General features: G+C 37.1%; 1 protein-coding gene across 4 annotated transcripts; it reads right to left on the minus strand.

Annotated features, from left to right (window-relative positions):
- Positions 1–1,701: 1,701 nt before the first annotated feature.
- On the minus strand, positions 1,702–23,357 carry sgk1 (serum/glucocorticoid regulated kinase 1). Of its 4 annotated transcripts, XM_052594597.1 has the most exons (14): positions 23,114–23,357; positions 22,847–22,968; positions 18,575–18,814; positions 10,747–10,944; positions 10,445–10,505; positions 5,392–5,467; positions 5,009–5,084; positions 4,707–4,895; positions 4,466–4,597; positions 3,782–4,018; positions 3,586–3,681; positions 3,292–3,447; positions 3,080–3,169; positions 1,702–2,892 (listed from the first exon to the last, which is right to left on the minus strand). In XM_052594597.1, exons 2-14 carry the CDS (start codon positions 22,922–22,924, stop codon positions 2,725–2,727), a joined length of 1,797 nt encoding a protein of 598 aa, XP_052450557.1. In that variant the 5' UTR covers positions 22,925–22,968; positions 23,114–23,357; the 3' UTR covers positions 1,702–2,724. The 4 variants fall into 4 exon arrangements, with proteins under 4 accessions (XP_052450557.1, XP_052450559.1, XP_052450560.1 ...); XM_052594599.1 differs by lacking the exons at positions 10,445–10,505; positions 10,747–10,944; positions 18,575–18,814; positions 22,847–22,968; positions 23,114–23,357 and adding an exon at positions 7,639–7,797; XM_052594600.1 differs by lacking the exons at positions 10,445–10,505; positions 10,747–10,944; positions 18,575–18,814; positions 22,847–22,968; positions 23,114–23,357 and adding an exon at positions 7,337–7,527.
- Between the last annotated feature and the right edge of the window lie 340 nt (positions 23,358–23,697).

The following is a 23,697-nucleotide window of genomic DNA, read 5'->3' on the forward strand; positions in this document are numbered from 1 at the left end:
CGACTCGAGAAGGTGCATGATTCGCTGGGTTATGCATTTTCCTTACTTCAAAAATACAACACCCACAAATGTCGAAAACACCGGGACAAAACATGTATATGAAGAAGAAAACTAACTGCATCTTAATTTGTTCAGGTGACACAAATAGCTGGTATACAAACACTTCCTTTGTGGCTTCACAGCTGCTCAAAAAGAGTAAGAGTTCACACGTACAGTAGTTATCTCCAGTAGGGTGAATTAGGGTACATTTAGACAGTCATCAAGTGGACAATTTTATGTAAATTCACCTATATAATCTAATCTCATACGTAATTAATAGATTGTAATAATATATAAACATATATGGTCCAATATAACGTTTAACTTGATTGATTTATGGCTGTGATAATAGCTTAAATACAATATGGTGGTCTGCTGTGTCACAGATAATGACAGGTTTATGTAAAATAATCACCTAGGACTTTAAAAAGAAAAGAAATATATATATATATATATATATATATATATATATATATTTAAAAAAAAAATATATATATATATATATATATATATATATATATATATATATATATATATATATATATATATATATATATATATATATATATATATATATATCACACATTGTTATTTCCAGAACATCATCTATTGTAATATAGTGCCATCTACTGTCCAGATAATTGTAACTACATTGTAACTCCATTACCATTTAAAGTTCTACGCAAAGACTGCGTGGCTCAGTTTGACAAGGTTCTTTTTGTCTTAACTGTGGAAATATGTAAAAATCCTCATAAAGCACCACAACAATTATCAGCCAAAAAAAAAAAAAAAAAAGATTTACAAATTCTGTCACACCAAGCAAAATGAACAGAAAGTAAATTATTTATTTTATTATGGTTTATAATAATGTATTTACCGTAGCAGCACATTTTACTACATTTTGTAGAAAATTTGGCTTCTGGTCATGTTTAGGAGGAAAAATGTGTCCAACCGTTGGGGGGCGCTAGTGGATAAAATATCTAAGATTGTAACTCCGTTCTATTTATCAGCACTTCTTTTTTTATTATTATTTTTTTTATTGCAATGCAGCATGGTCCCTTATAAAACAAACATATTTATATTGTGAGATTTAATGACACCACATCACATATTTGCAGGTTATTGATACGTGTTATATTTAGAAACCTTTTATCAGTCACATAGCCATGTTGGCCTGCCTGTTGAGAGCCTAAGTAAATTTACAGCTTGTAATTCCCTGTGCATCCTGCATAGCATGTCTCTGAAACGTCTTAAAAGCAATGCTCAGGTTTATTTTTAACAAATTACTAGTAATTTCACTGATGCATGACCTAGTTTAAGCGTTTCTAGTGAACTTGCTCAGACCATTACGCTGGGTCTCAGAAAAGCAGTTCCAGGAGCTGCAGTTAAAACATAGGCCTGCAAACATTGACAGCTGCCAGAGAAATTAAAATTATGGCTGGTTAAAGACGGGGTTCAATGCGCAGGGATGGCGTGAGCACTGGGATGTGAAAGTAAAATGATGCACAACAATGTACTAAAAGCAACCTTTGGCCAGCTGAGGAGACTGATGATGTTGTTTCATGGCGTGTGATGTTTGTCTGTTTCTTAAATGATTTTTGTTACATTATATGACCCAATGATTTAGTTTCATCTACAGAAAAAAGAAAACAGATGCAAAAGTTGTTTTGGGGAAAAATAACCATAAAGTTTTATTGTGAACCAAACAAGGTCACATGATTCAAACATTTTACAATTTTACAGTACATTTATAGTTACATATAAGCATACCTTAAGTTTTTGTTCCATATACATTAAAACTAATACATAGACCTTAAAATATACAAACAAATTTAAATAACCATACAGTCATATTCCATGGAATGCGATGTTCAGACAAACTGGCCCATTTCTGAGCTGTACAATTACTGTACATCCTAGGAGGCTGGAAGACTAAGGTAAAACAGAGGCGTCTGATTCCTTGGTCCAAGTGTGTATCTACACAAATCAGCAGCACATCCCTCTAGCACCTTCCACTTTAACAAGGAAAACATAAAAAAGGAAGTGCTCTTTAAATTAGGAAGATAAATGTGCAACTTGATCCCAGATATGCAACTGAAAGATCACAAAAACATCAGATGCTGACATATTTTAGTGGTTTTAGCATCAGGTTGACTGTATTTATATCCGACACAGACTGACATGCCAGATCACATGATTTAGATTAAACAAACATGTGTGAAGGGGTGTTAAAACGAAGGCACATACACACACATCAAATCCATCCAAAACAATGAAGTCTAGCACTGACAATCCTATCAAAGTAAATAAGCTGGAAATAAACCTCAAGAAAGGAAAAGTACGTAACAATCGTCCATCAGCATCAATCTTCTCTCTCTCTCTCTCTTTCCCCATCTGTCTCTCTGACACAACCCGGGGTGAAAGCGGAGGAGAAATCGTGCATTTGGATGCAGTCAATGAAGATGACAAGTCATTTTTTTTAATGTGTAAAACTCAGGCCTTTTAACAAAGGCCTTTTGAGCTGCCGTACGCCATGTGCAAATGCCCCCTATCTGGAGGAAGGGAATGAGACAGGGTTTGCTTTTTTCATAGTGATGCACTACAGGTGTGATTCCATGGGACTGTGTTTCCATGGTAATGAGCTACAGGAAAGAGTCTATGGGATGGCGTTTCTGCGTCGATGGGCTACAGGTAGGAATCCATGGCAGGGGCGTAAGAGAAGCCTAAGAAAGCCTCGGCCGCCTCGGTGATGCTGGCTGTGACTAGAGCGCTGTCCGGGGAGCAGCCGATTGAATTTGGCACTGGCTCATCGGTGAACTCAGGGTCGAAGTGCCGTAAGTCATTAGGCCCCGTCTGAAACAAAAACACATCAAAATTACACGATTGAAATGTATTCATAAAATGCTGCAATATTTGCATAGTAGGAATCGCTGCATTCTCTTATCACAAATCAGCCAGAACGACTAGGTCCATTTATCTATAACACCCAGTGCTATGTGGTAAAAACGCAAAGTCAGTGCAGAAGAGCAGTGGAACGTACCACATTGGGGTTGAAGGGAGGTGTGAGCTTCTTGGCATTTAGATCATCCCAGTTTATGGGAGAGAAGAACATGTGGTTCTTGATCTCAGTCTACAAAAGTGAAACAGAATATACATTAGATACAAGAGCAACAGAACTCTTATTTAATATATTTATAGCTAATGTATTTAATAGCAAAACCTATATATATATATAAATTCCAACACACTTACAAAGTCATCAGTGAAGCCTAGTCTCTTGGTTCTGTCTTTCTGCAGCAGGCCCTCCAGCAGGTGTCTGGCAGCGTTAGATATGTTGGGCTTAAGCTGCAGTGGCTTGTTCAGAATGTTATCGTACATTTCTGCTGTGTTACGGCTGTAGAACGGAGGCTGTGGAGAAACCGTAAAAGCAATCAGCAATCATGTAAAAAGCCTAATACTCAATTCAGTTTCAATTCAATTAAACTAGTTAGTTAAATACATTCAATTAAAGGCACAAAATCAATTTATTTTGCTGGAATGACTCACCAGGCCATATAACATTTCATACAGCACTGCTCCCAAACACCACCAGTCCACCGTCCGGTCATATGGCTGCTTGTGTAACACCTCCGGTGCCAAATACTGCAAGACAGAAGGAGAAGCATCGAGATGAGTTAGCTTTCTGACTCCAAATGCAATTGCACTGTTTGAAAGCAACCATTTAAAAGTGAATGCTATTTACCTCTGGTGTTCCACAGAAAGTTGATGTTGTTCCATTGGGTTCTATGTTCTCTTTGCACAGGCCGAAGTCAGTCAGGATGATGTGTCCTTGAGAATCCAAGAGAATGTTCTCAGGCTTCAAGTCTCGGTACACTATGTTCAGTGAGTGCAGGTACCCCAAAGCGCTTGCGATCTCGGCTGCATAGAACCGTGCACGGGGCTCCAAAAAGCATCGCTCCCGTTGCAAATGATAGAACAGCTATGGAAAGACACAGAGAGAGAGGAAACAGATTAGGTTGTGAATTCTATATCCTGAATGGCGTACTTAATCAAGGCTTTCTAGACTCCAGAATCCTGAACAATGGCAGGAAATGAGAACGTTACCCCCCCCCCCCCCACACACACACACACACACACCCTACAGCCCCTCAGAGACGTCTGTTGAGTTAGACCGAGTCTAAAACATCATAGCTGCTAAATCTGGCTCCCCTACCTCACACACTTTCCCCTCCCAGCCATTTCCCGAGGAGAGTTTCCTATTCAGAGCCTAGCCGCTCCGCTTTGCTTCTCATGACAGGATATCCCTTTTCTGTCTGCATCTACCTCACTGTCTCCAACTTTTTGGACTATTTTAATTTCTATTTTGTAAATATTGCTTTACTCCCTACTATGTGCAACTTAAAAAAATGCAAATGAAATAACATACCTCTCCGCCATTGATGTAGTCCAGTACAAAGTAGAGTTTATCAGCAGTCTGAAAGGAGTAATGCAGGCCCACCAAGAAAGGATGCTTGACATTCTTCAGTAGCACGTTCCGCTCAGACATGATGTGTTTCTCCTGAGGTCAGAGGTTAGAGGTCATGACAAGAGGTCAGCCAACCATCTAGAACTACTATGTTGTTTTAAAACACATGCAAGAAACTATCATTAAAGAGTGAATTCCATACCTCTTTTTTCTTTAAAATGGCTTTCTTTTGCAGCACCTTGACTGCATAGAACTTCTCATCGCTCCGGTGGCGGGCCAGAAGAACCTTTCCAAAGCTGCCTTTCCCGATGACCTTGAGGAAGTCGAAGTCTGACGGTTTGGCGGTGGGGTTGGAGGAAGGGCCGAGGTTTATCTGCTGAGAAGGACTTGGCTGGAGAGGAGAGAAAGATGATTAGGCAAATATGACTCACATTTTGTTTTGTATACAGATGCATGATGTATGTACACACACATGCTTTTGTGAAACAATAAATGCTGGTTTACCGGTGGGGAAGGGTTGCTGTTCATCAGCTCAGCATCTTGTGGAGGTGTCAAGTTCAAGATGGACTGAACCTCAGGACTGCAGGAAGAAAAGACCACTGATGATCAGATGCATAGTTTTAACAAGAACAACTTAGCGAACAGAGAGAAATGTCTCAATAGGAGTAGTTATAATTATAGTTGTATTATTATAGTTGTAATTTTATATTACTGCAATAATAATTGCAAAAAACAAATGTCAAAAAAGTAAATAAACTATTCTATTTTGTAAATAAACATATTTGTAATAAGTTTGTAAATAGGTGCAATTGATTTACACATGAATGCATATTTGAAATATGTAAACATTTGCATTTTCTTTGCAGATTTGCATAAAATAAACTTACTGCTTGCATGCATAAGAGCTGGTGGAAAGCTTCTGGATAAAGTCATTCAGTCCCATCTTTCTCTGTTTCATAAAGGCTGCACATAAAAGAAAAAGCAGAGAGAGAGAGAGAAAATAGTCCATTAAAAAGCTAGATCACTTAATATTCTTCCCATTCTGTGCTAAAGTTGGCTCAGGAGATTCCATTCATCTGAAAAAACAAAGCCTACCACTGAGATTAGCTACTAGTCCTCTTGTTTTAGAGTAGGTCAAGTCTTGAGCTGGGACGCCCGTCTCCGTTTGGATTGTCATTGCTGTAGTTTTCCACTCGGGGCCCGTAACCAAAACGACACAAAGCGCTACTGAACTCCTACACTACTGTTCCAACTATTTAAAAGGCAGGGGGAGGAGGCTAGAGATCGCGTTCCGCTAAGAGGCGTGGCTTGGCACTTGTTCTTATAGAGGAGGCGTGTCCTGACGCAAGTCTCTGTATGCGGGGGCGTGGCCTTGCGTAAGTACCGTAAGTTCTAGCGGAGTCGGCGGTGACGTCTATGAGGGGCCAGCTGTGAGTGAACGAGAACGTGATGCCCCAAAATCTTATGTTATGTTACATACAGTTGAAAACAAGATCTTCCTGGATCTAACAAGCTTAGCAGGACTACATGTACTTTTGACAACAATAAAAATGGTTCAAAATTGAATCATTGTTTGCCTGCCACAGAATACTGTCATAATACAAACAGTCTTGCTACACATTCATTGCTACTTTATCGCAAGAGAAAACAATGCATTCAGTATGTAAGTGTGCAAGTGTAATGATAAATGAGAAATTATTTGGTTGATTCATCACACCTGTACAAAAGACCTCCTAAAACAACAGCTATCCACGTGTGCACAACAGTCAACGAGTCCTAGGCTACTGCTGCTCTTTCATGCTTTATCTAAAAAAACTTCTCAAAGCCCCGTTTTAACCGTCGTGCAGATGACGCATGAATGAGACAAAAGCAAAGGGACTCGAGCCAAACTTCAGCACTCACTGGAAAAATACTGACTGGATTACCGGTGAATAACCCGTTGTTTTGTGTGGGGTCTTTTTAATGAATCGGTTGAAGTCCGAACGAGTCAGGCGGAGCCGTTAATTGAGTCTACTCACAACTCACTGAACGAATAACGTTACTAAAATGCAGTAAACGTTAAATATACGGATATATATATATAAGGAATTTTAAGTAAGTTTCCACACCTTCAGGGTGTAAAAATATCATGAAGTAAAATAAGCCGAATCGATTTTTGAACTGGTGTTCGGAATGAACTGTTCGAAAGAATGGATTCGTGGAAATGAGTCGAACTTCACAGAATTAATTGCTTATAGGAAAATTCAAGCATTCTTCTTCTGCTTTCTTCCCTTCTGTCATTTAAAGCCCGTATCAGGAAATGTACATAAGATCATGAAATGCCCTAGTTTTCCACTGTTATGCAACCCCAGCAGACTATTAATTAACGTCATTTAAAGTTACTCATTTAACTCATTAAATTATAATAAAAACTCAGAACCTAAGCCTCAAAAAGATGTAAACTCATAAATGGTTTGATTGTGGCAAAAACCATTTTGACGTTAACCACTTAGTTTAAGATGTAATGCTTGTAATTACAATGTATCTCATTTTGCAGCAGCGTTTTTTTTATAGAGTAGAACCGTGGCACTTAACCCAGCTCTACAGAGCTTTACAACAAAACACATTGGAGTCATCAGCTCTTCTCACGCTAGTATTAGTAGAATAAATTAGTTCCAGCAACCGAACAACACTGAGTAAATATATATCATGCCTACATCCCAAAAAGTTGTTAAAGTTGTTTCACATTGTTCATTATTCAGTGCATGGGAAGCATTAAACACAACATGAAGACTACAATAAACAACATGCACTTACTACGTTTTTTTTTAGGTTTTTGAGAAAAGTACAAACCTTTAAGTTCCGCTGAGGTTCTCATTTTGCTGTAAACCCTGACAAGTCTCTTGTGAGAGCCAAGACTGACTAGCGTTCCTTATGTTTGGCAAAGACAGAGTCAAATGCCTTTATCAGACTAAATCAATATAGATATGAGCAAGTTGTTAAAACCGGGTCACTGCCCCTACGGTAACACACCTACAGATGACTCCAGTACACCCTAATTACAAGCGAACACCTCCAGTGGAACGTCATTAAAAAAAAAAAAACCGTTCCAGAACACAATTTTTCCGCGATAAATTCGACTAGATTCAACTTACATGACAGCGAAGAAGTTTTGTCTTTCATAGGGTCAGGAAAGAGCGCAAAGTGCTGCAGACACACTTGATGAGGAAGTTTGGAGGTGAAAGAATTTTCTCAATCCACCGCATTCCAGCAGGGCTGATCTGACACCGGATATCTGCGGGGCGGGGTCTCTCCAGCCCTCCAACAATGTGCTGCACTGTTTTCATGTGAAGCTGAAGCTAAATGAACACTCTACCTGAACAGTTTTTGGCAATCAATGGCGAGTGCAACTCGACTGAGACCGATAAAGAGACTTTTAATGTGGATATGGAGTCCTGCTACTTTTTTTTTTTTTTTGCAAAAAAGTTTTGTATTCTTTATGTACTAATTAAAAGAAGTTAGATAAGAAGAGAAGTTCTCCACGCCTCTCCAACACTAATTACAGTTTAGTAAAGCATGAAAATGATCAAACACAATCTTAAGACTGGGGCAAGTTGTCACACTTTATGGGGTAAGTCATAATGGAAACTATGTTTATTAATAGTTTGAAATTATTACAAAAATATTATTATATTACAATAGTTTTAATATAATATAATATTTTAAACACACACACACACACACACACACACAGCAAAGCATGAAATTGATTACATATAAAATACTCTGACATAAATTTAATATTATATTATATGATAATAAAGGTTTAATCTAATATAATAAAATAATAACTACAATTCATAGCTAAATTGTAAACATAAATGTAAAAATATAAAAACGTGTTTGGCCAAAAGATACTGTGATTGGATAATTGTGTAACATTCGAACAAATTCAACCTTCCTGTGTGTTTTTGTACTGTATGTCATCACTGTCACTCCTTGCGGTTCTCTATATTTCACAACAGTTTTGTGAAATGTTTTGAAACTTTTCAACTTTAAGTTCTCAGTTTTATACTCCTAATTTAGATTCTCTTCCCTTTGTCTCCTTGTGCTCATCATATCATCCAGATTCTGGTCTTTCAGTCCCTCGTTCTTTGTGTAAATAGGAAGTGAATAGAGGTATGGGAGAGGATAGAGAGACAGAGAGAGCACAGTGGGATAAAGTATCTAAAACACTTTGTTTATTTATGTAAGAAGATGGGGATTATGTAAAATCTTATTTAAATGCAACTAAGCACTCAATGAAGGACCCAAACATTACGCATACTAATGTGGTCTTGGATCATACTCTGGTTTCTAGAGCATTATGTAATTTCCTTCACACACACACATTCACATGAATGCATACAAATATGTGCGGACACAAACACACCTGCAGTGACATTGTCAAGAGAAACTCTGGAGCCTATGAGATCATTTAGACAAATTTAGACTATGAGTAATGTAATGTAAACACAAACAAATATATTAAAGATGCAGCTACTGTAGTTATAGATTCTTTTGCCTCCATAGGGATTGTACTACTCAATTATGAGACAGCTACATGTCAGTGATAGCAAATTCACTCATCTCCAGAGTGCTCTGTATTTTGGCATGTTTCGTTAAATAGGAAAGCACATTTTATACAGCTGACCAGTCCCAAGAGACTCCGACTCCTCAGGACTCTGTCCTCTCTGTACCTGTCCTGGGTTCAGTGTTAAGTTATGATAGGACAAAAAAAACTTTCCACAGAAATAAGATGAAAGTATTTTTGCATTTGCCCCTTTTCAGATAAGCTTATCACCCTAACCTTCAAAAGACTTGTAATATACAGCCATGTCATTGTGAAGGAAGTTTTCAAAATCTTCTATCTACAGAGTCAGCAAAAGACCATTTATGAGTGAGTCATTAATTATGGGCTGTTTGGTTTACTTGAAATCATGACAAATAAAAAACAGCTCCCTTGTCACTTCTCGTCTACATCATGTTTTATATAAGACAGCAACTTGTTTTTGAAAATCATATTTCCCATGTAACAAAAACAGCATTCTTCCATCTTAGAAACACTGGCAAGCTACGAAACATGTTATCTGTTTCTGATGCAGAAAAGCTAGTTCATGCATTCATGACCTCTAGACTGGACTATTGTAATGCACTGCTAGGTGGTTGTACTGCATCTTCAGTAAACAAGCTACAGGTAGTCCAAAATGCAGCAGCTGGCTACCTATTAAGTTCTGTATCAGTTACAGAGTATTAGCTTCTGTAAACCTAAGTCTACCATGATACCATCCATCACGCTCCCTAAAGTCACAAAACTCTGGACTTTTGGTAGTACCTAGGATAGCAAAGTCCACTAGAGGTAGAGGTTTTTCACATTTGGCTCCCAAGAAATCATGGCAAATTATGTTCTATCCTTTAAAACTAAAATGATATTGTTTTCTTTAAAATCATCCTAGGGAAAAGAAAAAAAAGAAAAAATCACCCATACACATAAAATCATAATTCGCTGTCAATGTCGGGAAAGTTTAGCACATACAATGCATGTAAAGAAGCACTTGATCAATGTGCGTGATGCATTTCTACCATTATCGGGTGGCACTGGGTGTTTGTAATTGAAAAGTGTAGGAGTGTTTTATTCACAGAAGCGCTGTTTTGAGCACTTGCCTAAAAATAGTTATTAAAGGTTCAACTCTAAGCCTACATGGATCAAGGTGATTATGGGTTATGCTTATCCCAGCAAAAGAGAAAAACAGGGAGAAGAAACAAAACAACTCAAAAAGAAAGAGAAGGAAGTGCAACAGAAAGCAGAAAGGTCCTGAAAAAGTTATAAAGGTGGATGAATGAGAAAAGATATACAAAAGAGAGGGAGAGAGGACAGAAATAAAGAAAAGACTGGTGGAGAAAAAAAAAGACAGCACTTACTGGTGTCAGACAGACAGCAATAATCAGAGTCAGGCTCTCCATGGTAATAAAGGTCCATTGCCTGAAAAAAAAAAGAAGAAATGTAGGTCAGTGCAATGTGTCTTCAGTGAAAACACTCTTTTGTTGTCTTAGTACCGCATGTCTCTTTTGACCTATAGACAAGAGGTCTTCTTCCTTGAATATGATAACACTGAATATTAGAATTAGGACTTTGGTTTATTAATATAGTGTGCTTAGTGCTTTGTTATCTAATGCAATGATACTCATACATTTTTGCATGAGACATTTGTTTGTGTGCTGACCTGTGTGCGCTGACGTGGTTGCCATGCCTCCTCATGCCCGTAAGTGATGAAGGGTCCGTTGCAGATGCAACATTCCAGCAGTACGGGGCTTCCCAGCAGTGGTGACATCGTCCAGGGGCAGATCACATGACCCTCTGATTCAGCCTCCTTCACCTTACCATCGTTGTGATGTCGACTGAGCATCTTCCATTTTCTCACCTTTTGAAAAACACAGATGAGGTAAGCTATTGTACTGACATGGGCTAGTAGTAGTCATTAAGTCATTTAGTTGAGGGTATTCCAAATTTTTCAATGACAAGGACCCTTAAATATAATAAAAAAATATATCGCCTTGCAAGGAACACACTTATTAAATGCTATATCTAAGATCTGTGTATATTGTGTGTGAAAAATAGCATTAAACTATAAAGACAACATTACTTTATATTATATTGTTATTGCACTGAAGCCAAGTCTGTTCAAGTTTAAGGTAAGTAAGTTTTTTCCCCCAAATATTACAGAAAATGAATACTTTTTATTAAATAAAATAAAAAAACGTAAGATCGATCAAAAGTGACAGTAAAAACGTTTACATTAATGATGCTGAAAAATACAGCTTTGCCATCACAGGAATAAAATACAGTACATTATGTAAACATAGAAAACTGTTGTTTTAATTTGTAATAATATTTCACAATATTAGTATTTTTTTACTGTATTTTTATATATATACATTGCAGAAAATGTCTGTGAACCCCCTAATTCAGCTAATGTTTTTTTTACCAAAAAAATGACACACAGTACACCTTGCACAGGCACAATCTCTCTGAAGTAATCTCAATCTTGTTCAAGGCCATAATGACAATAGATCATGGATTCACTATCGCAAGGTTAAAAAAAAGAAGTTTAGTTACCAGTTCAGACTTTAACCACTACGTCACAATGCCCCATGAGTAAGCATGATGTGCAAAAACAGAAGCATTTATAGAAGCATTTTGTTATTAAATCTGTAACTCTTGTCGTGTGCTTATTTCAGTTAATAAGTAAATTGAGACATAAATCATCTCAAATCAAGGAGCTAGGGGTGAAATTCACTAAGAATATATTACGCTAATAGCTCATAGTTCATTTGCATTAGCTGACTGTGTTGGTTTAGCACCTGATACATATATCTATTTTTGGATAAAAAAAAGACCTATTCAAAAGTGTCTGTTCAGCATATTTTCCTCTAAAGGTCGTATAGGACTAGATCTACATTTGACTCAAAGACAAAATTAAATGTGTGTGTGTGTGTGTGTGTGTAAATGTGCTGATAAAAGCTCAAGGGTCAGTGAAAGACGTCACAGCAGCGACTCAAGCTTATTCTATAATCCACAATAATCAGAAGGACACACACTTTGCTCTTTAGCCTTTGATGCCAATAATGAAGCACAGATTCCAGGGAAAGGTGATCTTGGAACTTTCTTAAGGGCCTAGGCTTGTGCACACACTCAACCTGGCCCAAATATTTCTACATCAAAAGCTGCCGATTATGTAAGTGCTCTAACAGTAAAATGTTCCGATAAAAAAAAATGGTTAATCAGCAACTCTTCCCTCCCTTGTCCTCCAAACAGCGTGTGAGTTGGCATTTCACATGCAAGGCTTTGCACTGCTATTGTAATCTAAAATCTCTTTGACAGTATTTACCAGGCAGAGATTTTCAAGTCAATACAAAGTCATTATATTTCGAAGCCCTGGAGTGTGTTTGTGTCTGTTTATGTGTGTAGCCAGGGAGGTTAAATCACACACTATAACTTTGTTTGAGGAGATTATTCCCAAACTCTTGTATGGTATTGGCCTATGCTGAATTCCCAGGGGCTTCCTCATCACGAACCCAGCTGGGAACATACACTACTGAAAGTCCCATTTCCTATGAAATACTTTTGGAAAGCTGTCCTGCACAGATGTCATAGGAGGTATAAAATGTTCCTAGCAAAAGTATTATTTAATAAAAAAAAAAAAAAACATGTTTATAAGTTGCATAAAATATTTTCAAATAATACCAAAGTAAATGTAATTGCTCTGCCATTAGCCATAATTTAAACAATTTTGGTTTCATATTTTTCATACTTCGTAGTTCATACTTAATTTGACTAAAATACTTAACATTTATTCAGAATTCATAATATGTGCACAATTTAAAGATGACACACTTTAATTAAAGCTAATTTGTTTTCACGTTAAGCTATTTTAATGACTGCAGACAAACCTTGCAATTGAAAGAAAAAAGAAAGAACATTTTAATTGTGAGTCATTTTTACCTTTGAAAGGTTTAGCTCAATACAGTGGTCATTTTTGTCCCTGAAGTATAGCGAAGTAAAGCCCTACACACTAAATCCTGTAAGCATAATTAAACCCGCTCTGAACCAGGAAAGAGTTTTATTCTCACAGAATAAGTATTACTTCCCTCCTAAAATCTATTAGCCCGCTGTGCTTCTTTGTAGGAGGACTGTGGAACGATTCAGGAAAGATTACAGAATGATTCAGGCCTTTTCTGCACCAGTGCAAAGCTCTATAAATATAATCGCTCTTACAACACGATAGCGGAAAATATATAAAGGTCATGAACTTCCTTAGAAGAACTTCTACCCAGCTGACACTGCTGGCCCACGCTTGGAAGGTGAGAGGGAATTTGGCTTGGAGCCAAACTCGACTGGCACAGCACCAGAGTTTGCATACAGCAGCATGGTTAAGGGCTGGGCGAAAGAAAAGGGGCCCAAAACAGAGATAAAGAATAACCCGAACCAGAGCAGGAGCTCTGACTGGAACTGACGCTGATGTTGCCATTTTAAGGGCTCTGGTGACAGCACTTCTGTGTGGCGTGTTTTCCCCTGAAACCTAGTAACCATTAGCCTCATTAACCCCAACTAGAGATTCATAGGGGACAAAGGGTTATAGTGCCAGAGACAAGACGCGTGAACAAACAGATAAAAATAGTGCTTTGCTAATTGGCTGACAGTCCAGAAGCCATTATTGTATAATCCTGATGCTTTATACAACACAAATGCTGTTTTGTACAGAAAAAAGTCAGAGTTATTATAATAATAACCAACCAGAGTTATTATAGTTAACTAAAGCCATTAAAACTGATACTTAAAATGAACGTTAACAGAAATGAAATATAAAAAGTATAAAACTGATTTCATTTCAGCTAGCTGCCAAAGCAGTTCTCGTTTTCATTAAGTTTAACTTGACATACTAAAATAACTGAATGATAAAAACTATACGCATATTTAAGTAAAAATCTATTTTTTTTAAAAATATTTTTAATAAAAAACACTAATTAAAAAAAGAAAAAAAAAAAATGACAGCCGAATCTGAGTGATTCTAAAATCACCGTAAGAAAGTCCACAGCATCTCAGCAGGGTTAGGAAAAGCGTTGCTTTGTCCGTTTGTTTACGCGACGAGTCAAAGCTCTGGAATTCCAGTCCCTGACATCAAAACAGCTTTGGGTTTACGAGAACTAATGACACATGTTCTGGGTTGTGCACAGATGATGGCAGAAGTGTGTGTTTTTGTGGTTGTGTTTGCCCAGGGGAACATTTTATAGCTCACAATTTGAGACATTCGTTTTATTGTATTATTGTTGTCTCAGTTGTTTCTCCTTAGGTTAAATAGAAACAGAAGAGAATAAAGCAATAAAACCAGCATATGTGTATATGTATATGTCAGAAGTTTTTTTGGAGAAATGTTGAGTTCATTTTTACTTTAGATAGAATCTGACCTTTAGAGGAAACATATGTCCCTTTCCCAGGGCATAAATCTAAAAAGGAGACTTGTGCAAGTTTCTATTTGTGCTCCATTTAATTCCATTGCCATCTAAGAGAGGCAATTGAGAAATTAACAGGATCTCATGTCATTTTTTACTCTATGGCTTTCTTTTTTTTTTTTTTTTTTTTTTAGATACAATGCATGTCAGTGGGGTCCAGTGTTGTTATGGACAACACTGAATGTCATCGTATGGACAAAAACAGTTGAAACATTCTTAAAAATGTATCATTGTTTGTCACCAGAAGAAAGAAATTCATAGAGGTTTGGAACGACATGAGGAGGGTGAGTCACATGAGGCCAAAATTTACGCTTTTGGACAAACTCTTCCTTTTAACAAAAGTTTCTGATTATATTACTACCTAAAAGAAACCAATTTGATATTAAAAATGTCTAATTTTGTCAGTTGACTTCACTTTAAACCCTCTACACTGAAGAGTTTAACCAGTCATAAGCGATCAGACAGTTAATATAATCATAATGACAAGAACATTATGCTCTTAACATCTGCTTCATTACTCAGTTTTGTATTTTACTATGAAATATTACATTTGCATAAACTCTTTGTCTTAAACATCCTTCCTTATAAAATAATATTACAGAAACATTTTCCGTTCAATTAATTGATCTGTATAGGACTTTTTTCCCATCTGTTGCTTATTTTCATCAACTGTTTCATCCAATTTTCCAAGGAGCCCTACTTTTATAATGTATTTTAAAAAATGTGTCTGTCAAAAAGACTTGAGATGCTTAAAACCTCAGACTCACTCCTGAAGGATGAATAGATGCATGAATAAACATTTGACAGATGACCGAAAAGTTAATAAACAGACATAAGGAGGCCCTCCACACTGAAGAGTTTAATCAGTCATAACCAATCAGGCACTTCATAGAATCATCCCAGCGGGGAACAAGCTGCTTCATACAATAATTATTCAGCAGATCCTACAAATAAATCACATACGATCTCATCACAGGCTCACTGAAGTACCGAAGGCAAGCACAATGTGGTGGATCAAACTTTATGCTCATTTCAACCTGGCGAAACCTGGCACTAGAAAGACTGGCCCTGTGTGTGTGCGTTTGTGTGATTCGCAGACCTCATGAGCGATGAGTCATCGGCGCAACCCCCCGCTCCTCACATCTTTCTGCCACATTAATTCCACAAACACAAACAAGCACACAAACCCACATGCAGAGCGAGAAGGAGCCCCGCTGCTCTCCATATTTTCACAGGGCGTGAAATAAATATCCTTCCAGGCAACATCTACTGTAAAACACGATCATGCTTCTTCTAAAGAGTCAATAGAACAAAATAAAGGAAGCATAATACAGAGCCATCACTAGACTGGGTTAAGTGTTTGGAAGGACTTCAACTATAAAACCAATCGTCAGCTGTTGCTTTAGCATAATAATAATCAAAAGCATGACTGATTAGCGATAGATCTGAGCTGGCAGTGATGATGAAGGCAGGTTATGAGGATGAGCAGAATTGAATTCAGCTGAATGAATTCAGTCATTCATAGATGGCTCCTGTGATTCCGTCATTCGCACCCTGATGTTACATAACTTCAGCCTCGAGACCGACTGGACACAAAGTGATGTGTCATCTCTCTCGCTTTTCCACTCTCCCATAATATTTCCTCTTCTCCTCTCCCATTCTCCCTGTCAGGACACATATATTTTTAACCCAACCTAACCTTTATATACAAGCCGCCCAATAGTAGCTCATACACAGAATTCATGAATAAAACAGCTCAGGGATTAGTTCTCTGGTTATTTGAGAACTGTTTGTGGCAAAGCAGAGGCGAAGTGGGCAAGAGGTTATCAAATCAATCGAACAAACACAAAAATCAACCAACCTTAGACGGCTACAAGTTTAGCCAATGTTATGTAATCGACACTGTCTGTCTGTCTATCTGTCTATAGTGCTGCAAATACACCAACATATAAGAGAAAGCAAGATATAATAGGACTAGGTTAATCTTTGCATAAATTAATTAATTAATTAATTAAGATTCAGAGGTTTTCAGGGACCATAAGGGACCATATGTCATATGTCATAAAATGTCATAATATAACAATAAAAGTTAATCAAATTATTAAACAGTAAATTATTAAAATATAAATAGACTTTAATGTGAAAATATTCAATAAATATTTCAAAGAATATTTGTATGATTTTTTTTATATTATATTTATGTTCTATATCTTATATATTACAGAAACAATTTCAGTTAAATAAAAATGTATTTGTATTGCACTTTTCACACTTTTTATTTTGCTTGTGTATTTCAGAAAATTCATTTTCAAATGAATAAAATTCAAATTTCTCTGATATCTCTCTCAAACCCCCTTGCAACTTCTGAATTACTTTATTTATCACAATATCATATTAATTCAAATGTAAAATATTTTCACTGCAAGTATGGATTTTGCAATGTAAAATTTAAAACGGGCTTTTTAAAAAAAATAATATTTCAGGTGTTTCTTCAGGTTTTCCTTTCTCTGTTCAAAACGTTTCACTTTTGTTTATTTTATTTTTTTAAAATAATGTTTTAATTGTCAATTTGGGTCACAATTTATAGATTTATGCTGTGCCCTCACATCACATTCCATTAGTCTTCTGCAATGTTCAAACAAAAGCCTGATACTTCCTGATTTATCTGAAGTATTAGCAATGGATAAACTGAATTCTGTGATGTTTTGGAATGTTAGTTGGTTTGTGTCACTGTAAAACATTCCATTACGTTTGATAAAATCACAGAAATCGGTATGACATTGAAATCTCAAGTTGACACCTTATGCAAGCTAACATTATTCCTCACTGAGCAATGCCTAAGTTTAGCTTTTAATTTCCATTCTGCTAGCTTCCAACCTACTAATTTTCATGCCATTGTGTAATTAATCAAATTATATGCTTCTGCAGTTAAAGTACCACAGCACATTTCTGAAAGTTTGCTATACAAAATAGAATGTATTTCAAACTGTCTGTCTGTTACATAAACTGAGGGCACATGTAGCGAGCAGTGCTGCTGTCATGTGTGATCTCTCTCTCTGCAGGGACGACTGAGAGACAGACTCCCTCTGAGCTCTGTGTCATCTCTCTAATACTCACGGTCTCTGAGAGCCAATCAAACAGCCAGGGGAGCAACTGTGGAAGAAAGTGAGAGCGCTCTCAACTCAACTAACCTCCAACCCTGAGAAGCTGTTTAGCATTGCTAAATGGAAAGACAACATTCTCAGCCTCTTGTGCTTCCCTACGGCATGGTAAGATTAAAACCTTGCACTGCAAGGGATCAGAAAAACAAGCAAAATGGGGGATAAAATGACAATAAGAACATTTTTGTTGGTCCTGAAGTATGTATAGCGTAGAAATGATTAGACCCTGTTTATGATTGCAATTCTCTTCACATCTGCTGTAAACTGATATCTGAGGTTATTTCAAACTGAAGCCTTAACCATTCTTACCAGTCACTACAAAAGGTTCATTACATTAGTTTCTTCCATTTCTATTTCTATAGCTCTTTGTTTGACTTTTGTTATTGCTCATTTGTTCAATTGTTTCATAAAATATTTTCATTTTCTCTCAAATTTTCCATGGACCGTCTAAAACTCCCTTGTGGGCCCTAGTTTGAAAACCCCCAAATTAGTTAATCACAAAGTCAGATTTAAGTGAACACAGGGAAGTTTTTTTTATTATTATTTAAGTGCAAGTGGGTATTTGTATCCAAGTAAAATTGGCAATTTATAAAAAAAAATATCTCAAATGCTTTTTGTATATTTACCTTTCTCTCCAAACTAATGTTTTCTTGGGAATCCTCTTTTAGTTGGTCTAAAAGTTTCTTCACTTTTTATCTGAACGCTTCCAATAAAACAACAAAAATATACGACATTGTCTATTGACAAAAACTGCAATTTTACATGATTATTCATGTCTGTCAAGTAAGGCTCGAGACTGAAAGATTAGAATCACTCGTGAAGAATGAATATAAACAATTAACAGATGACGGAAAGGTTAATAAACAGACAGTTTTCTGACCTTGCATGTCTTGTTCTTGTCTGTCTGGCAAGGTGTGCATGGGGCACAGGGCTGACAGAGAGGGCTGGGGGGGTGAGGGAGGTAGTATCCTCCAGGACTGTAGTGACAGCAGCCGTAAGGAGCTGGGAAGTGTGAGTACCACAGGTCCTGGCCTTCCTGACATTTTGGACATGGAGACAGGAAGCCCTTAGCCTGGACCTTCTCCACATTCACCTTTGGATTTCTCATCCACCTGCGCACCTGGAGGCAAAACATGAAAGAGTCTTACATCTGTGCATTATATAATAAGTGGTGGAGCAAGTTGATTAAGGCTCAAGGGCTCGTAAGTTAGTGGTTAACTTGACCTGGAGTAGGAACCTAACACACTAAGTGCAGGAAACAAATTCCACTGGTCATGTGGTGCGTGACTAATACATTTCCACGAAATGCTTATGAAACCATGTGTTTTATTAACAACATCTAGAAGCCTTGGAATTATGATTGATGATCAGCTGACTTTCTCAGACCACATTGCTAAAACTGTCTGATCATGCAGATTTGCTTTATTCAACATCAAGAAGATCAAGCCCTTTCTTTCGGAACATGCTGCACAACTCCTTGTTCAAGCTCTTGTTCTGTCCAGGCTGGACTATTGCAATGCCCTCTTGGCAGGTCTTCCAGACAATTCTATCAAGCCTTTACAATAACTCCAGAACACGGCAGCAAGATACATTTTTAATGAGCCAAAAAGAATACGCATAACACCTCTGTTTATCAATTTGCACTGACTACCAATAGCTGCTTACATAAAATTCAAGGCATTGATGTTTGCCTACAAAACTACCACTGGCTCTGCACCCATTTACCATTATGTTCTCTCTTTACCTTCATTATTTCAGACTTATGTGCCCTCTAGAAGCTTGCGTTCTGCAAGTGAATGTCGCTTGATTGTGCCATCCCAAAGAAGCACAAAGTCACTTTTATGGACTTTTAAATTAAATGTTCCCTCCTGGTGGAATGAACTCCCCAACTCAATCCCCAATCCCCAAGTCCTTAGCCATCTTCAAGAATCTCTTCCATCTTTATTTGACTCTTTAACTTTAACACTCACTATTCTAATTCTATTCTTTAAAAAAAAATCTAACTACCTTTCTTTTTGTATTCTATTTTCTTTTCATTTATTATGCAATTGTGTGTGTCTATATATGCACACACACACACACACACACATATCTATATATATCTATATATATCTATATATCTGTTTTCTTTTTATTTATTATATTATTTAATAGCCCATGCTATGTGTACCGTGTTAAGCTAACTGAGACTTGTTATAGCACTTATATATCGTTGCTCTTTTTGTTTTTTTTGATTGCTTCCACTGTCTTCATCTGTAAGTCGCTTTGGATAAAAGCGTCTGCTAAATGAATAAATGTAAATGTAATCTAAAATAAGTATGCTGGATGTAGATATGAAATCCCAGAGGAAAGTGTTATGCTCAGATGTTGCTCGTTTATAGCTCCGGATATTTAATGACAATCTCAGAAAAGTTTCACTTAAGAATCAGCTTTGCATCTGATATTCGTCTGAAAATGTCTTCTGTCTTTAAAAATAATATATAATGCAATAAAAGTAAAAAAAAAAATTGTTATTTATATAAATACACAATGCTCAATGGTACCAAACAGTATGAAATAAAATGATATATTAAATAATGAAATACATTTGGCTAGTAAAACTTATTACTTGGTCTTATATCTTGGCACATTTGAGCAGTTTTGTTTCATTAACATCTCTTCTGATCCTGCAGATGAGACAGTGTGACTCTGCATAGGTGAAAGTTTCAATCTACACCCCATTTAATATTAAAGAGATCTTATTTGTGATTTTCCTTCATGTGGGATCGAGTATTGTTCTGAAGCAAAAGGCTCTTGTGAAAACCAGTTGTCAAACGCCATGTTTTTTTTATATTTCATCATGTGAAAACATCTTGAATTGTTTAAGGCAATCTGTGAATATGAATTTTGGATTGGTGCATTTGCTCCTGTATTTAAAAAGGCATCTCAAGGCTGTACCCATCTATGTCTTTACAAGCTAAACAATGAAATCTGAAAGGCATCCTCCAAATCACCAGCAGTGAATGACTGAAAGAGGCAGGGCACAGGGTCGCATGTCTTCTTTGTAGTTAACATTGTATTTAATGACTTCATTCCCTTGAGTGAAAAGCAATTTTCTAGGCCCCAGGAAATCCTGGAACTCACTGCGAGCACAAGCTGAGAGATTTCCACTTCTCACTTCATTTCGTACAGCTGCCAAACAGCCAGATGAAAAAAACAGTCTCAAAGCTCTTTTTTTTTTAGAATGAAGGAAACAATGGAGAAAGAATCATGAAATTAATGAAAACAATGCTTCTCGCATACATAAACACTTACAGCATATAGCCACAGATCCTAACAATTCACTGCTCTCTTCCTGTCGCTCTTCTTTGATCGGATTTTCAAAGGTATGTCATCGTATGTTTTCACCCTGGTGATACACTAGCATTGAGAATCTCGCTCTCCCTTTACTTCTTAAAATAAGTTAAATCTCAGTTAAATTTAATCAATAATTTGCCATGTCATTTTAGTGAACAAAAATCATATTTTGTCTGACAAGAAATGAAAGCAAATATTCTTTTAAAAATGAATCGAGTCTCATCTCATTTGGCATGCTGCGTCTTCTGTGCAGTAGCCATGTCGGTGTGTTGTTGTTATGATCTGCATGTCAGGCACATGAATCATTCTTTACAGGAATCAAACACTGAAGAGATGGCAACTCAATAAACCACTCCAAATACAAGCTCACTGATGACTCAGCAAGCCACCAAACTTTAGTCACTAGAGAAAAACATCAGTGTGTGTGTGTGTGTGTGTGTGTGTGTGTGTTGCCCAGTGCACACAGCAAGTTAAACCCACAAGTCAAAACACACAGCACCATCCAGTTGTGTTAATGCAACACACGTACGAGACAACACTGCAAGCTGACCTACAAAAGACAAACATCAACCTTGGCACTCCAGAAGATTCTTTCTCTCTCAGTCTCCATGTAGACATAAATACATAATAATCCAACAAAACCATCTCACTGAGTCACTCTCTGACACTCCATCTGCTGTGTGTGTGTGTGTGTCTGTGTAGGAGTCTGGACTCAGTCCCACACCACACACACTTTCTCGCCTATTACCAAAACAAATACATTATATTTAAATAAATAATTCCAAACATGTTCAGATTGGCCATCACAGCAGTCACAAATCAAGCTGGAATAGCAATTACGCTTTCGTTAAATTGCAAACAAAAGAAATCCATAAACAATCTCAAAGCTAATGTCAAATGAGATTGAAAAACTTGCGTGCATATTCACAGCTGGACATCAATCTCACAGCCATGGCACAAACAGCACATTGTGTAAATATACCACAAACATACTGGCTACTGGCTGATGTTAGAGGTTTTTAAATATTGATTGATATTGGATATTTAATTGTTTATGCTCATTTCACCTATATTTGTATATTTAGATTACCTTTGTTGTCATCTAATGCTCACTTGATCTTTAAAAGCAATAACAACTGAATAAAATGACAATAAAAATTAGATTTTTTAAAAGCAGTAATAATTGAACAATTAAATAATTAAACACATGTTAAATGTAATATCTTGCAAGTTGCAAATGAATATGCATGTTTTGTAGTGCACATTATGATACTGAGATGCCTAAATTAATTTCTAGCATTTAAAATTATTCATTGTAATTTGCAGTGTTTAAATATTTTTTTGCTATTTTATCTATTAAAAAAAGAAATCCATTTTATTTTTTATTTAGATTAAAAAAATATTTTAATAATATTTATTTTATTTAAATATTTACTTAATTTTTTTATTTACTTATCTACTTATTTTATACTATATAATTTTAATATTGCTCATAACATTAAAATAATTAAATAATTTTGTATCCCTATCCAAAAAAAATTGCAAATAACCACAATGTACAAATAACTACAACGTAATACATGCATGCATATATTTTATTTACATAAACACAAATAAATATACATACTTTACTTCCTCCATAGAGAAAAATACCTTTAAACCCTTAAAACATATCAATGAAAATGACTTTAGCCCGATTAAAACTAAATTAGTCAGGGCATGTGCATTACCCACCAGGCCACGTCTCCAACAGAACAGCACTTTTAAATCTCCACAAGCCACAGAAGTTCTGGAGCCAGCATTCTCACACACTCACCTTCCTCTTGACAAACTGGAAGGCAGAGCACTTCTTAAAAGAGAAAGACTGTTTCTCTGCATTATGGACCAGCCTCATGGCCTCTGGCCGGCCCGCGCACTCTGCAGACCCCAGCGTGATGCCTTTGAGAAGGGACGAGAGGGTGAAAACACCATTATGAGCTCTTCTGTGCTGCCTGAAGCAATTACAACAGCACAAATCTGTGAAATCTCTTGCCTGACAAGCACATGTGTGTGTGTTTGTGTGTGTGCATGCCTGTGTCCATACCTGTGCTGTCGTCCTCCTCGGTCCAGGTTGTTATGATTGTCACTGCTGACCGATGATATCAGCGCTGCGCTGATGCCGTGAGTCTGTCCCGATGATGTCTCTGCAGCACCACCACTGTGTGAGTGTGTGAGTGTGTGTTAGAGAGAGAGACAGACAGAATGAGATGGAGCCGAACAGACACCTTGTCAATGTGACAGAGAGAGAGTGTTGCAATCAGAAAGAAGCGCACCTTCCTCCCTGTCCTTTCTCTCTCTCTCTGTAGCTGTTTGTTCTTCTGCGATGGCACGATACACTCTCTCTCCTCCTCCTCCTCCGCCCCTTCCCCACTGCGTTTTCTGCAGAAGCAGATGCTCTCTCTATCGCAGCGTCTCTCTCTCCATCCCACCCTCCCCGCTGCTTTGATTGTGTGAATGGAAGGATGGGCGAAGGATGAATGAAGGCTGATGGATTGGATGGGGGTGTTTAACCTGACCAGTGCTGTTTCAGGAACCGCTGCAGTGCTGCAACCCTCTTCTGACTCACACACACAGCATCACTCAGGTCCTTTTTCTCTCAGTCCTATACATGTCTGTTTTTCTGGATTC

The sequence above is a fragment of the Carassius gibelio genome, chromosome B23 (assembly GCF_023724105.1).
Source record: "Carassius gibelio isolate Cgi1373 ecotype wild population from Czech Republic chromosome B23, carGib1.2-hapl.c, whole genome shotgun sequence".
NCBI lineage: Eukaryota > Metazoa > Chordata > Actinopteri > Cypriniformes > Cyprinidae > Carassius > Carassius gibelio.

What these genes read in the sequence shown, in the direction of transcription:
- sgk1 (XM_052594597.1), bottom strand. Translation starts at nt 22,924, where the DNA reads ATGAGGCTGGTCCATAATGCAGAGAAACAGTCTTTCTCTTTTAAGAAG. An exon ending in AGCTCTTATGCATGCAAGCA is followed by an intron (nt 5,085 to 5,391) that starts GTAAGTTTATTT and finishes TTCTTCCTGCAG; the next exon opens with TCCTGAGGTTCAGTCCATCT. An exon ending in ACTACATCAATGGCGGAGAG is followed by an intron (nt 4,019 to 4,465) that starts GTATGTTATTTC and finishes GTCTTTCCATAG; the next exon opens with CTGTTCTATCATTTGCAACG.